This window comes from Dendropsophus ebraccatus, chromosome 4, assembly GCF_027789765.1.
Source record: "Dendropsophus ebraccatus isolate aDenEbr1 chromosome 4, aDenEbr1.pat, whole genome shotgun sequence".
Lineage (NCBI taxonomy): Eukaryota > Metazoa > Chordata > Amphibia > Anura > Hylidae > Dendropsophus > Dendropsophus ebraccatus.
Window position 1 is genome coordinate 168041696 of NC_091457.1, and position 14763 is coordinate 168056458.

Sequence of the window (14763 nt, forward strand, 5' to 3'; positions counted from 1 at the left end):
AGTGCCCCTATAAATGTCTCTGCCTATAGTAGTAATGCTGCTAGTGCCCCTATAAATGTCTCTGCCCCCAGTAGTAATGCTGTTAGTGCCCCTATAAATGTCTCTGCCCCCAGTAGTAATGCTGCTAGTGTCCCTATAAATGTCTCTGCCTATAGTAGTAATGCTGCTAGTGCCCCTATAAATATCTCTGCCCCCAGTAGTAATGCTGCTAGTGCCCCTATAAATGTCTCTGCCCCCAGTAGTAATGCTGCTAGTGCCCCTATAAATGTCTCTGCCTCCAGTAGTAATGCTGCTAGTGCCCCTATAAATGTCTCTGCCTATAGTAGTAATGCTGCTAGTGCCCCTATAAATGTCTCTGCCCCCAGTAGTAATGCTGCTAGTGCCCCTATAAATGTCTCTGCCCCCAGTAGTAATGCTGCTAGTGCCCCTATAAATGTCTCTGCCTATAGTAGTAATGCTGCTAGTGCCCCTATAAATGTCTCTGCCCCCAGTAGTAATGCTGCTAGTGCCCCTATAAATATATCTTCCCCCAGTAGTAATGCTGCTAGTGCCCCTATAAATGTCTCTGCCTATAGTAGTAATGCTGCTAGTGCCCCTATAAATGTCTCTGCCCCCAGTAGTAATGCTGCTAGTGCCCCTATAAATGTCTCTGCCCCCAGTAGTAATGCTGCTAGTGCCCCTATAAATGTCTCTGCCTATAGTAGTAATGCTGCTAGTGCCCCTATAAATGTCTCTGCCTATAGTAGTAATGCTGCTAGTGCCCCTATAAATGTCTCTGCCTATAGTAGTAATGCTGCTAGTGCCCCTATAAATGTCTCTGCCCCCAGTAGTAATGCTGCTAGTGCCCCTATAAATGTCTCTGCCTATAGTAGTAATGCTGCTAGTGCCCCTATAAATGTCTCTGCCTATAGTAGTAATGCTGCTAGTGCCCCTATAAATGTCTCTGCCTATAGTAGTAATGCTGCTAGTGCCCCTATAAATGTCTCTGCCTATAGTAGTAATGCTGCTAGTGCCCCTATAAATGTCTCTGCCTATAGTAGTAATGCTGCTAGTGCCCCTATAAATGTCTCTGCCTATAGTAGTAATGCTGCTAGTGCCCCTATAAATGTCTCTGCCTATAGTAGTAATGCTGCTAGTGCCCCTATAAATGTCTCTGCCCCCAGTAGTAATGCTGCTAGTGCCCCTATAAATGTCTCTGCCCCCAGTAGTAATGCTGCTAGTGCCCCTATAAATGTCTCTGCCCCCAGTAGTAATGCTGCTAGTGCCCCTATAAATGTCTCTGCCCCCAGTAGTAATGCTGCTAGTGCCCCTATAAATGCCCCTGCCTATAGTAGTAATGCTGCTAGTGCCCCTATAAATGCCTCTGCCTATAGTAGTAATGCTGCTAGTGCCCCTATAAATGTCTCTGCCCCCAGTAGTAATGCTGCTAGTGCCCCTATAAATGTCTCTGCCTATAGTAGTAATGCTGCTAGTGCCCCTATAAATGTCTCTGCCTATAGTAGTAATGCTGCTAGTGCCCCTATAAATGTCTCTGCCTATAGTAGTAATGCTGCTAGTGCCCCTATAAATGTCTCTGCCCCCAGTAGTAATGCTGCTAGTGCCCCTATAAATGTCTCTGCCTATAGTAGTAATGCTGCTAGTGCCCCTATAAATGTCTCTGCCTATAGTAGTAATGCTGCTAGTGCCCCTATAAATGTCTCTGCCTATAGTAGTAATGCTGCTAGTGCCCCTATAAATGTCTCTGCACCCAGTAGTAATGCTGCTAGTGCCCCTATAAATGTCTCTGCCTATAGTAGTAATGCTGCTAGTGCCCCTATAAATGCCTCTGCCTATAGTAGTAATGCTGCTAGTGCCCCTATAAATGTCTCTGCCTATAGTAGTAATGCTGCTAGTGCCCCTATAAATGTCTCTGCCTATAGTAGTAATGCTGCTAGTGCCCCTATAAATGTCTCTGCCCCCAGTAGTAATGCTGCTAGTGCCCCTATAAATGTCTCTGCCTCCAGTAGTAATGCTGCTAGTGCCCCTATAAATGTCTCTGCCCCCAGTAGTAATGCTGCTAGTGCCCCTATAAATGTCTCTGCCCCCAGTAGTAATGCTGCTAGTGCCCCTATAAATGTCTCTGCCCCCAGTAGTAATGCTGCTAGTGCCCCTATAAATGTCTCTGCCTATAGTAGTAATGCTGCTAGTGCCCCTATAAATGTCTCTGCCTATAGTAGTAATGCTGCTAGTGCCCCTATAAATGTCTCTGCCTATAGTAGTAATGCTGCTAGTGCCCCTATAAATGTCTCTGCCTATAGTAGTAATGCTGCTAGTGCCCCTATAAATGTCTCTGCCCCCAGTAGTAATGCTGCTAGTGCCCCTATAAATGTATCTGCCTATAGTAGTAATGCTGCTAGTGCCCCTATAAATGTCTCTGCCCCAGTAGTAATGCTGCTAGTGCCCCTATAAATATCTCTGCCCCCAGTAGTAATGCTGCTAGTGCCCCTATAAATGTCTCTGCCCCCAGTAGTAATGCTGCTAGTGCCCCTATAAATGTCTCTGCCTATAGTAGTAATGCTGCTAGTGCCCCTATAAATGTCTCTGCCTATAGTAGTAATGCTCCTAGTGCCCCTATAAATGTCTCTGCCTATAGTAGTAATGCTGCTAGTGCCCCTATAAATGTCTCTGCCCCCAGTAGTAATGCTGCTAGTGCCCCTATAAATGTCTCTGCCTATAGTAGTAATGCTGCTAGTGCCCCTATAAATGTCTCTGCCCCCAGTAGTAATGCTGCTAGTGCCCCTATAAATGTCTCTGCCCCCAGTAGTAATGCTGCTAGTGCCCCTATAAATGTCTCTGCCCCCAGTAGTAATGCTGCTAGTGCCCCTATAAATGTCTCTGCCTATAGTAGTAATGCTGCTAGTGCCCCTATAAATGTCTCTGCCCCCAGTAGTAATGCTCCTAGTGCCCCTATAAATGTCTCTGCCCCCAGTAGTAATGCTGCTAGTGCCCCTATAAATGTCTCTGCCTATAGTAGTAATGCTGCTAGTGCCCCTATAAATGTCTCTGCCCGCAGTAGTAATGCTGCTAGTGCCCCTATAAATGTCTCTGCCCCCAGTAGTAATGCTGCTAGTGCCCCTATAAATGTCTCTGCCTATAGTAGTAATGCTGCTAGTGCCCCTATAAATGTCTCTGCCCGCAGTAGTAATGCTGCTAGTGCCCCTATAAATGTCTCTGCCCCCAGTAGTAATGCTGCTAGTGCCCCTATAAATGTCTCTGCCTATAGTAGTAATGCTGCTAGTGCCCCTATAAATGTCTCTGCCCCCAGTAGTAATGCTGCTAGTGCCCCTATGTCTCTGCCCCCAGTAGTAATGCTGCTAGTGCCCCTATAAATGTCTCTGCCTATAGTAGTAATGCTGCTAGTGCCCCTATACATGTCTCTGCCTATAGTAGTAATGCTGCTAGTGCCCCTATAAATGTCTCTGCCTATAGTAGTAATGCTGCTAGTGCCCCTATAAATGTCTCTGCCTATAGTAGTAATGCTGCTAGTGCCCCTATAAATGTCTCTGCCGCCAGTAGTAATGCTGCTAGTGCCCCTATAAATGTCTCTGCCTATAGTAGTAATGCTGCTAGTGCCCCTATAAATGTCTCTGCCTCCAGTAGTAATGCTGCTAGTGCCCCTATAAATGTCTCTGCCTATAGTAGTAATGCTGCTAGTGCCCCTATAAATGTCTCTGCCTATAGTAGTAATGCTGCTAGTGCCCCTATAAATGTCTCTGCCTATAGTAGTAATGCTGCTAGTGCCCCTATAAATGTCTCTGCCCCCAGTAGTAATGCTGCTAGTGCCCCTATAAATGTCTCTGCCCCCAGTAGTAATGCTGCTAGTGCCCCTATAAATGTCTCTGCCCCCAGTAGTAATGCTGCTAGTGCCCCTATAAATGTCTCTGCCTATAGTAGTAATGCTGCTAGTGCCCCTATAAATGTCTCTGCCCCAGTAGTAATGCTGCTAGTGCCCCTATACATGTCTCTGCCCCCAGTAGTAATGCTGCTAGTGCCCCTATAAATGCCTCTGCCCCCAGTAGTAATGCTGCTAGTGCCCCTATAAATGTCTCTGCCCCCAGTAGTAATGCTGCTAGTGCCCCTATAAATGTCTCTGCCTATAGTAGTAATGCTGCTAGTGTCCCTATAAATGTCTCTGCCTATAGTAGTAATGCTGCTAGTGCCCCTATAAATGCCCCTGCCCCCAGTAGTAATGCTGCTAGTGCCCCTATAAATGTCTCTGCCTATAGTAGTAATGCTGCTAGTGCCCCTATAAATGTCTCTGCCTATAGTAGTAATGCTGCTAGTGTCCCTATAAATGTCTCTGCCTATAGTAGTAATGCTGCTAGTGCCCCTATAAATGTCTCTGCCTATAGTAGTAATGCTGCTAGTGCCCCTATAAATGTCTCTGCCCCAGTAGTAATGCTGCTAGTGCCCCTATAAATGTCTCTGCCTATAGTAGTAATGCTGCTAGTGCCCCTATAAATGTCTCTGCCTATAGTACTAATGCTGCTAGTGCCCCTATACATGTCTCTGCCTATAGTAGTAATGCTGCTAGTGCCCCTATAAATGTCTCTGCCCCCAGTAGTAATAATACAGAGTTAGTGCCCCTATAAAGATGGATATGCTCCATCCTAGATGCGGTTTGATCTTATACTGATAGCTTCCCATAGATGTGCTGCAGTGGACTACTATTCCCATCATACGTTGGATGCCAGTAACATCTCTGATGGGGATTACCTTTGCCCGCTGCTCCTGTATACTGGCGCCCACTGTGTGCTTGATACATCAATGGTTTTCTCTACCCACTTCATTGGGAGACTGCTGCCATTGGGCAGGAAAAGCTATCCTTGTCTCTGGGTGTTATTTCCAGTGTAGACATAAGACCTGAGGGTATCAGGTGAAGTGACAGCAACTGGGGAGTGCCGAGAACCCCGACTTGTGTAATCTCTCTGGAGGAAGAGAGAGTCACAGACTGGGGATCTATTCTCCTCCCTAGGAATTGTCCCATGCCAGAAACAATCAGGAGCTTCAATTTTCTCAGTCAAAGTACAATAGACATCAGCTTGGTGACTGTAGATGGAGCCAAGATGATTCCAGACAGAAGGGCTGTAACCTGAAAAGAATGCCAATTGCCTTGTACAAAAGGTCTTGATGTAAAGGAATATGCAGCTTTTGTCTGTAGACAGCTACATGCGGGTATACATGGTCAGGTGATCATATATCCTCCATACAGGTACATGCGGGTATACATGGTCAGGTGATCATATATCCTCCATACAGGTACATGCGGGTATACATGGTTAGGTGATCATATATCCTCCATACAGGTACATGTGGGTATACATGGCCAGATAACGTCCTTCTTCTAGGAGGGACCCACAGGTCATAGATCCCACATACAGCACCTTCCTCAGAGGAGGCTGTATACAGGTATATACAGGTATACATGGTCACATAACATCCCTCTAGGAGGGACCCACAGGTCATAGATCCCACATACAGCACCTTCCTCAGATTGTGAAATTCAATATGGCAGCCTTTCCTCTCATATAACACTGGTACAGACCTCTCTCATTATGGAAATAGTCAGAAAAGACGTAGTCACAAGTTCTTGTCCCCATCCCCAAGGCCTCCGAGACGTCTGGTCCTTCTTGTGCAGGATTCTTCCCTTTACCTTCCGTACTAGAATTCCTACGGACTGTGGACCAAAGTAGAAGTTCCTTCTCTTCTTATTAGACTGGGGCAGATAATGGACCTGATCATAAGAAAAAGAACTTTCATGAGAACGTCCAATACAGATCCAACTATCTTTGTATTGGAGTGACCATCTGCCCCCTTTCCACGAAGGACCAGTCTCCAAACCGTGGGGATCGGGCAGCCAATTATACTGCTCAACTGTAGTAAGAGACAATTATTTATTTTATATTATTTTTTTATTATTTTTTTTTTTTTTTGAAAATTACTAAGAATTTTGAACAAGGTCTTTGTGCGTCTGAAGGAGCCATGACCTCTGACTCCATCCAGTTCAGCCTGTAGATTATCATTCAGATGTAAAATCTTAAGCAGTCATTGTCTCTTCTGAGAACAAGTTGCAATCCACAAATGACTTCCCTGCCACCTGAAAGTGGAATCTTGCGGGATCTGTAGCCAAGAAAGCTTTTTCCCCTCCAGAAGTTCTGTCACCAGAATCCTGCTACATCCAAGGATGGAAATTGTGCCAGACTGACCGGCCGACTAACAGACTAGTGCAGAGTGCCTGGAATCAGACACACAGGTGCACTGAATATGCAACCAGCAATCCTTAGGCGGTGTTCACACATAGCAGCTTCATAGCTTTACTGCATCCTTCAGTGCACAGAAGCTCCATAGGGTCACTGCATCATCTGATATCAGTATTACAGAGTGTAACTAGACAGCAGGTGTACACAGTATTACAGAGTAATTATACTGCAGGTATACACAGTACACATCCAGCATCTCTAAGCATGTAGCTTCATAGGTCACTGCATTATCTGATAACAGTACTAATCAGATAGTACACAGATGTACACGTCTACAATCCTAAGGCCATGTTCACACACAGTAGCTTTACTGCATTCTTAAATAGTAGCACTGGAGCAGCGCAAAAAAGCTCCATATAATCACTGCATCACCTGATAGCGGTATTAGGGAAAGTAATCAGATAGCAGGTGTATCCAGTACACATCCAGCAGCTCTAAGCATCTGTTCACACACATAGCTCCATATGGTCACTATATGATCTGATAGCAGTATTAGGGAAAGTAATCAGATAGATGTATCCAGTACACAACTAGCAACTCTAAGGGTATATTCACACGGGCGGGCGCGCAGCGAGATTCTCGCGGCGAGCCCGGCAGGTCCTGGCAGTTCCCATACACTACATACTTGCTGCGGTCTAAACGACCGCAGCGAGTATGTAATTATACCCCTTAACCCCTTCTGCTCCCGCCCCGCTCCCCCGCTGTAAGCATACATTACCTGTCCTCCCTGCACGGGTCCAGCGTCCTGCTCTCCTGTCCAGCCAATCAGTGTGTTGCCCAGCCGCAGCCACTGATTGGCCGGGCGGGAGAGCAGGACGCCGGACCCGTGCAGCGAGGACAGGTAAAGTATATACACAGCGGGGGAGCCGGCCGGGAGCAGAAGGGGTTAAGGGTGGTATAATTACATACTCGCTGCGGTCGTTTAGACCGCAGCAAGTATGTAGTGTATGGGAACTGCCAGGACCTGCCGGGCTCGCAGCGAGAATCTCGCTGCGAGCCCGTCCGTGTGAATATACCCTAAGGCTGTGTTCAAACACAGTAGCTTCATAGGGCACTGCATCATCTGGTAGCAGTACTATAGAAAGTAATGAGGCAACAGGTGTACACAATTAGCAGCGCTAGGGCTGTGTTCACACACACACTGTTTCATAGCTTCATTGTAGCAGTACTGGAGAAAATAATGAGACAGCAGGTGTACTAATACACAACTAGCAGCTCTAAAGCTGTGTTCATGTATACACACTATAGTCACATAGGTCTCTCATATAGTGAAGCAGTCTAACAGGACTTGCACAACCAATGTTAAAAAAGTGAAAGATATTGAAACGAAACATTTGAGGCGTAAAAGCCTCATACAACATATATATATACACATATATATATATATATATATATATATATTCCCAATATGACTAGATAATCCTCCTGACACACAGGCCAGGCTTCCAGCTCAAAAAGAAAAAGCAGCATATAGTATCTTACCTTGCTGAAGTATCAAGAACCATCAGCAGCCGCCCAGGTGAGGACACAGATCTGGCAGCACCATGATACTTACTGCAGCAGCCGCCCAGGTGAGGACACAGATCTGGCAGCACCATGATACTTACTGCAGCAGCAGCCGCCCAGGTGAGGACACAGATCTGGCAGCACCATGATACTTACTGCAGCAGCCGCCCAGGTGAGGACACAGATCTGGCAGCACCATGATACTTACTGCAGCAGCCGCCCAGGTGAGGAGACAGATCTGGCAGCACCATGATACTACTGCAGCAGCCGCCCAGGTGAGGACACAGATCTGGCAGCACCATGATACTTACTGCAGCAGCCGCCCAGGTGAGGACACAGATCTGGCAGCACCATGATACTTACTGCAGCAGCCGCCCAGGTGAGGACACAGATCTGGCAGCACCATGATACTTACTGCAGCAGCCGCCCAGGTGAGGACACAGATCTGGCAGCACCATGATACTTACTGCAGCAGCAGTCGCCCAGGTGAGGACACAGATCTGGCAGCGCCATGATACTTACTGCAGCAGCCGCCCAGGTGAGGACACAGATCTGGCAGCACCATGATACTTACTGCAGCAGCAGCCGCCCAGGTGAGGACACAGATCTGGCAGCACCATGATACTTACTGCAGCAGCCGCCCAGGTGAGGACACAGATCTGGCAGCACCATGATACTTACTGCAGCAGCCGCCCAGGTGAGGACACAGATCTGGCAGCACCATGATACTTACTGCAGCAGCCGCCCAGGTGAGGACACAGATCTGGCAGCACCATGATACTTACTGCAGCAGCCGCACAGGTGAGGACACAGATCTGGCAGCACCATGATACTTACTGCAGCAGCCGCCCAGGTGAGGACACAGGTCTGGCAGCACCATGATACTTACTGCAGCAGCCGCCCAGGTGAGGACACAGATCTGGCAGCACCATGATACTTACTGCAGCAGCCGCCCAGGTGAGGACACAGATCTGGCAGCACCATGATACTTACTGCAGCAGCAGCTGCCCAGGTGAGGACACAGATCTGGCAGCACCATGATACTTACTGCAGCAGCCGCCCAGGTGAGGACACAGATCTGGCAGCACCATGATACTTACTGCAGCAGCCGCCCAGGTGAGGACACAGATCTGGCAGCACCATGATACTTACTGCAGCAGCCGCCCAGGTGAGGACACAGATCTGGCAGCACCATGATACTTACTGCAGCAGCCGCCCAGGTGAGGACACAGGTCTGGCAGCACCATGATACTTACTGCAGCAGCCGCCCAGGTGAGGACACAGATCTGGCAGCACCATGATACTTACTGCAGCCGCCGCCCAGGTGAGGACACAGATCTGGCAGCACCATGATACTTACTGCAGCGGCCGCCCAGGTGAGGACACAGATCTGGCAGCACCATGATACTTACTGCAGCAGCCGCCCAGGTGAGGACACAGATCTGGCAGCACCATGATACTTACTGCAGCAGCGGCCGCCCAGGTGAGGACACAGATCTGGCAGCACCATGATACTTACTGCAGCCGCCGCCCAGGTGAGGACACAGATCTGGCAGCACCATGATACTTACTGCAGCGGCCGCCCAGGTGAGGACACAGATCTGGCAGCACCATGATACTTACTGCAGCAGCCGCCCAGGTGAGGACACAGATCTGGCAGCACCATGATACTTACTGCAGCAGCCGCCCAGGTGAGGACACAGATCTGGCAGCACCATGATACTTACTGCAGCAGCAGCCGCCCAGGTGAGGACACAGATCTGGCAGCACCATGATACTTACTGCAGCAGCCGCCCAGGTGAGGACACAGATCTGGCAGCACCATGATACTTACTGCAGCCGCCGCCCAGGTGAGGACACAGATCTGGCAGCACCATGATACTTACTGCAGCAGCCGCCCAGGTGAGGACACAGATCTGGCAGCGCCATGATACTTACTGCAGCAGCCGCCCAGGTGAGGACACAGATCTGGCAGCACCATGATACTTACTGCAGCAGCAGCCGCCCAGGTGAGGACACAGATCTGGCAGCACCATGATACTTACTGCAGCAGCCGCCCAGGTGAGGACACAGATCTGGCAGCACCATGATACTTACTGCAGCAGCCGCCCAGGTGAGGACACAGATCTGGCAGCACCATGATACTTACTGCAGCAGCCGCCCAGGTGAGGACACAGATCTGGCAGCAGCAGCCGCCCAGGTGAGGACACAGATCTGGCAGCACCATGATACTTACTGCAGCAGCTTCCTGGCTTCCCTCACACAGCGGCTCCATACAGCAGAGAAGCTGAGCGATAACTCTACTAAAAAGTAAATAATCTCCTCTCTGATACAGCAGAGCAGGAAAAACAACATTTCTATAAACTCCCCCTCTGCACACGACCATGTGGAAAGGAAGAAACTTTGGAAAGGAAAGTCAGACACAAACATAGGCCTGAGCCAGCTTCCCTCTCCTACCACCTGTCCCACAGGAGGACAGAAAAAAACACAAGGAGGAGGGGTCTGTATGGCCTTCTTATAGGGCTCCTAATCAATCTTCTTTTATTAGTACCATCTGTCCTACCATTGCAGGAAGATAGGATCTTCCCCATTCGTGCTGCTGCTGAGGACGTAAGGGAAGGAAGGAATTGTTAGTCTAACCATGAACAGCAACATATCAGAAGTTATGTTTGAGTGGAATCCCCCTTTAATATCTATTATGTGTTTAAGATAAATTCATCAGTTAGTCAAATGGTCACTAACTTTGCATTACTGGTATAAGTGACTATACAAAACACTGTAATATAATATATCTTATCAGAGAAAAATGCCTCTTACTCCAGTTATCAGGCTTCTACTGTCCTTCCTAGTAAATTCATCCTTCACTATAAAAGACTGCTCAAGTTCATCTCAAAACAGAACAGTTCACTGAGGGTCAGGTTATAGCTGCCCATAGTCTATGGAGAGGGGAGGGGGGAAAGGAAGCTGCAGAATGAGATATAGGCAGAGATACAGAGAAGCTGGTGAAAGCTATAGTAAGTGTTATTTCTCCCTGAGTGCTGGATTCACAGTTTACACTGCTCTGTGCTGCTCTATAATGTCCTCCATGCTGCTGCTGAGGGTGTAGTATAGTGATATAGGGATGAGGACCCCCTCCCTGTGTGTACAGCATATGGGAGACATCATAGCAGACAGTCTACACCACTAGATCAGGGACAACTGAGAATTAGATAGGAAGCTGCAGAGGGGAAAACTGGTGAACAAACAAATGGCGGTCTACCCTTAAATGTCTGTCAGAAATGAAAAAAAAACTTTTGATATCTCAAGACTGATCAGGTGAACAAGCCGGGAGGAGTCCACACACAGCGCACTGATTAGGAGCCGTGTGTCATGTGACCTGGATGGAGTCACAATGTAAGTCTATGGGTCTGGGTCTCCATCATAATGTGGAGAGATGGGAATTCAGCTGCGATACCCCCCATTACTGCCCGTCATTATCATAACAATAAAGATATTATAGATATCTGACAATTAGTATTGCCGCCATTGTCATCCATCTATGACTCTGTTACAGATAGATGGACAATGCGCGGCTATAAACCCATCACCATAGAGCAGTATTTTCTACCATCGCCTCCAGGTCCTTTTCAGTTCCGACTGCGAAAGCCAAAAGCTTTAAGGGATTGTCCAGGATTGTCCCTGTCCTCGGCAATGTGATGATAGGGGGAACCCCGGCAATGTCATGTCATAGAGGGAACCCGGCAATGTGATAGGGGGAACCCCGGCAATGTGATGTCATAGAGGGAACCCAGCAATGTGATAGGGGGTACCCCGGCAATGTGATAGGGGGTACCCCGGCAATGTGATAGGGGGTACCCCGGCAATGTGATAGGGGGAACCCCGGCAATGTGATAGGGGGAACCCCGGCAATGTCATGTCATAGAGGGAACCCAGCAATGTGATAGGGGGAACCCCGGCAATGTGATGTCATAGAGGGAACCCAGCAATGTGATAGGGGGTACCCCGGCAATGTGATAGGGGGAACCCCGGCAATGTGATGTCATAGAGGGAACCCGACAATATGACATGATAGGGGCAAACCCGGCAATGTGATGACAGGCAGAACCTGTCAATGTGATAGGGGGAACCCCGGCAATGTGATGTCATAGGGGGAACCCGGAACCCGGCAATGGAATGTGATAGGGGGAACCCCGCAATAGGATGTGAGTGCTGCCACTTCCAAAAGGATTTCACGTCATAGAAGTGTGTTAAAAAGTTCTGATCAGTCGGGGTCTGGATGTTTAGATCCCAATAGAACGAGCTGGTAGACGTGGGCACTTAGCGGCTTCTCTCCCACCTCCATGCGCAGAGGGAGACGTCTTCCTGGAAATGTGTTGTCGGTTTTATTAATAAATTTTTGTTACTTTCTTTGCGGTCGCTGGTAATATTTCTGAAGCAAACTGCTATCACCATAGGACTGCACCAATGGAAGACATCTAGTTCTCAGGTAATCGCTGAGCTGCCTTCATCCCCATAGTCAGACAACGCTCCCAGAGGGATCATGGTGGGTGTCGGCCGTACCCCGATATCTCTGAAGAAGTCTTCAGCGGTGATGTGTTCATAGCACAAACACCAGCAGGTGAGTCCATTACCTATCACTGCTCTAGAGATCGCTCCAGCATGCTCCAGTCCTCGGTGGATGCCGCTCTAGGGAGTCCGGCGGGATGCGGCCTATGGTCTATGACTGTGTCTATTGTTTCCAGGACTCTCTAGGGCGCATCCTTCTTCCTCAGCCACTGAGTTGGGACTGGAGCATGTTGGAGTTGTCTCGTTCTGGCACGATACTGTCGTCAGGGGAAGCTGCACTTGTAGCCGCCTCGGCTTGTGCCTCTTTCTGACTGATTACAAGGGTTTTTGGAAGGGGAAAATCACCTGAAGTACTCTACGTCCATGTCAGACATACATGAGGGGGATTGTCCAACATACACGTCAGGGGAACGTTCCCGAGAGGCTGCTCCACTCCATTGTTGAACAGGAAAGTATATATACAGTAAAACTCGTGAAATCGAGACTTTTCAGCCTCATCCCCGGAACCCCTTGGGAACGTCTACAAAACGGATCGTTCTGGGCAGATTGTGAAGCTCCATCCCCTTGTGGTCCAATTTGTAGGATTAATCTGCAGACTATCTCATCTCCGTCATGTCTTCCTTCACAGGCTCCTTGTGATGGTGATGACTATGAGAGAATCCCGGCTGCTGAATTATGTGTCAGGATGCGGAGCGGGAAGAATAGGGATCCCCATGGCTGAATAACACGAGCTGTCAGGCGGCAGGGAGGGAGTAGGAAGCTTTTCTATCCCATTCCGCCATTGTACTGTGCGCAGCTTTCCTGGATGGCGGTTTTGCTCTTTCCACCACACATTGCACCTGAGATTGTCCATTAGCATGCAGAGGACGTCGCCACCTGTCCGCCTGGAGCTCGGACACATCTATATGCACAAGGAAAAGGCGGCCGCTCCATTCCAGACATGAAAGACAAGGAGAGGTGCACATAAAGGGGCGGCAGGAAGAGGGTCTGGGGGTTATCCACATGTGACTGGCAGACCGGGCAGGAGGGGGGGGCAGGGGGCAGATAGACAGAAAGTGAATGTAACATCAATGTCACAGCCATCAATATTCCTGGCACGGCAGATAGATGAAGGATTCTGCTGAGGACGGAGATACTGATGAATCTTCTTGTCGGTTCCACTTACTAATCCTGACTCCTCACCCCCCGGGAGGATCCTGCACACCGGCCAATGTCATGGAATTAATACTCACTATACTGAGCCCCTCCCCCGGGCATCCTAAGGGATCAGTCACCCAATCATGGATGACGCTAACGTCTCACACAAACTGCAACGTACTTTATCCTCTTTAGCAATGTCGCTTTCTCATCCCCTAAAATGTGTCTAAGGTTCAATCACCGAGGCTGCAGCCAGTTCATTGCCGGTTGTTAGAAAGTACAGCATGGGGCAGTGCTGGCGGAGGGGTTACCCCCAATGGAGAACTGCTCCAGGAGGGGGCAACGACCTGGCGGCCACAGCTGGGAAAATAACAGCAGAGAAAAATGTATCTTTGGTTTTAGTGACTTTTCAGCCATCGACGTCTTATACACATACAGACCTGTTAGTTTGGCCGAGCATGACCCTCATGTGATTCTGCTTCAGCCCATTCCTAATGGCGTTCAGCATCAGCCCCACAGTCACCTGGCTTCCTACAGGCACCAGATCCTTACTTGTCTCTGACGCCGATCTCTGTCGGCCTTCGGAAGAATAAAGTCTTGGCCCTGACTGATTTCTCTGTAAAAACAAAAAACAGGTCATCTTAGTCATAAGAATCAGTGGGACATTACTATAGGGGTGCAGAGGGTGTGGAGACATCACTATAGGGGGGCAGAGGGTGTGGAGACATCACTATAGGGGGGCAGAGGGTGTGGAGACATCACTATAGGGGGGCAGAGGGTGGGGAGACATCACTATAAGGGTGCAGAGGGTGTGGGGACATCACTATAGGGGGGCAGAGGGTGTGGGGACATCACTATAGGGGTGCAGAGGGTGTGGAGACATCACTATAGGGGTGCAGAGGGTGGGGAGACATCACTATAGGGGGGGCAGAGGGTGTGGAGACATCACTATAGGGGGGCAGAGGGTGTGGAGACATCACTATAGGGGTGCAGAGGGTGTGGGGACATCACTATAGGGGTGCAGAGGGTGTGGAGACATCACTATAGGGGTGCAGAGGGTGGGGAGACATCACTATAGGGGGGGCAGAGGGTGTGGAGACATCACTATAGGGGGGCAGAGGGTGGGGAGACATCACTATAGGGGGGCAGAGGGTGGGAAGACATCACTATAGGGGTGCAGAGGGTGGGGAGACATCACTATAGGGGGGCAGAGCTTGTGGAGACATCACTATAGGGGTGCAGAGGGTGTGGAGAC

At 49.0% G+C, this 14763-nt stretch overlaps 1 protein-coding gene across 2 annotated transcripts in view; it reads right to left on the bottom strand.

Moving 5' to 3' along the window:
- LOC138790120 (uncharacterized) overlaps nt 1–14763 on the bottom strand; it is a 74325-nt gene that overhangs the window by 10929 nt on the left and 48633 nt on the right. For both annotated transcript variants that reach the window (XM_069969087.1, XM_069969086.1), the window contains exon 5: nt 13949–14124. In XM_069969087.1, coding sequence (XP_069825188.1) covers nt 13949–14124 — 176 coding nt within the window. The remainder of the gene's footprint in view (nt 1–13948; nt 14125–14763) is intronic.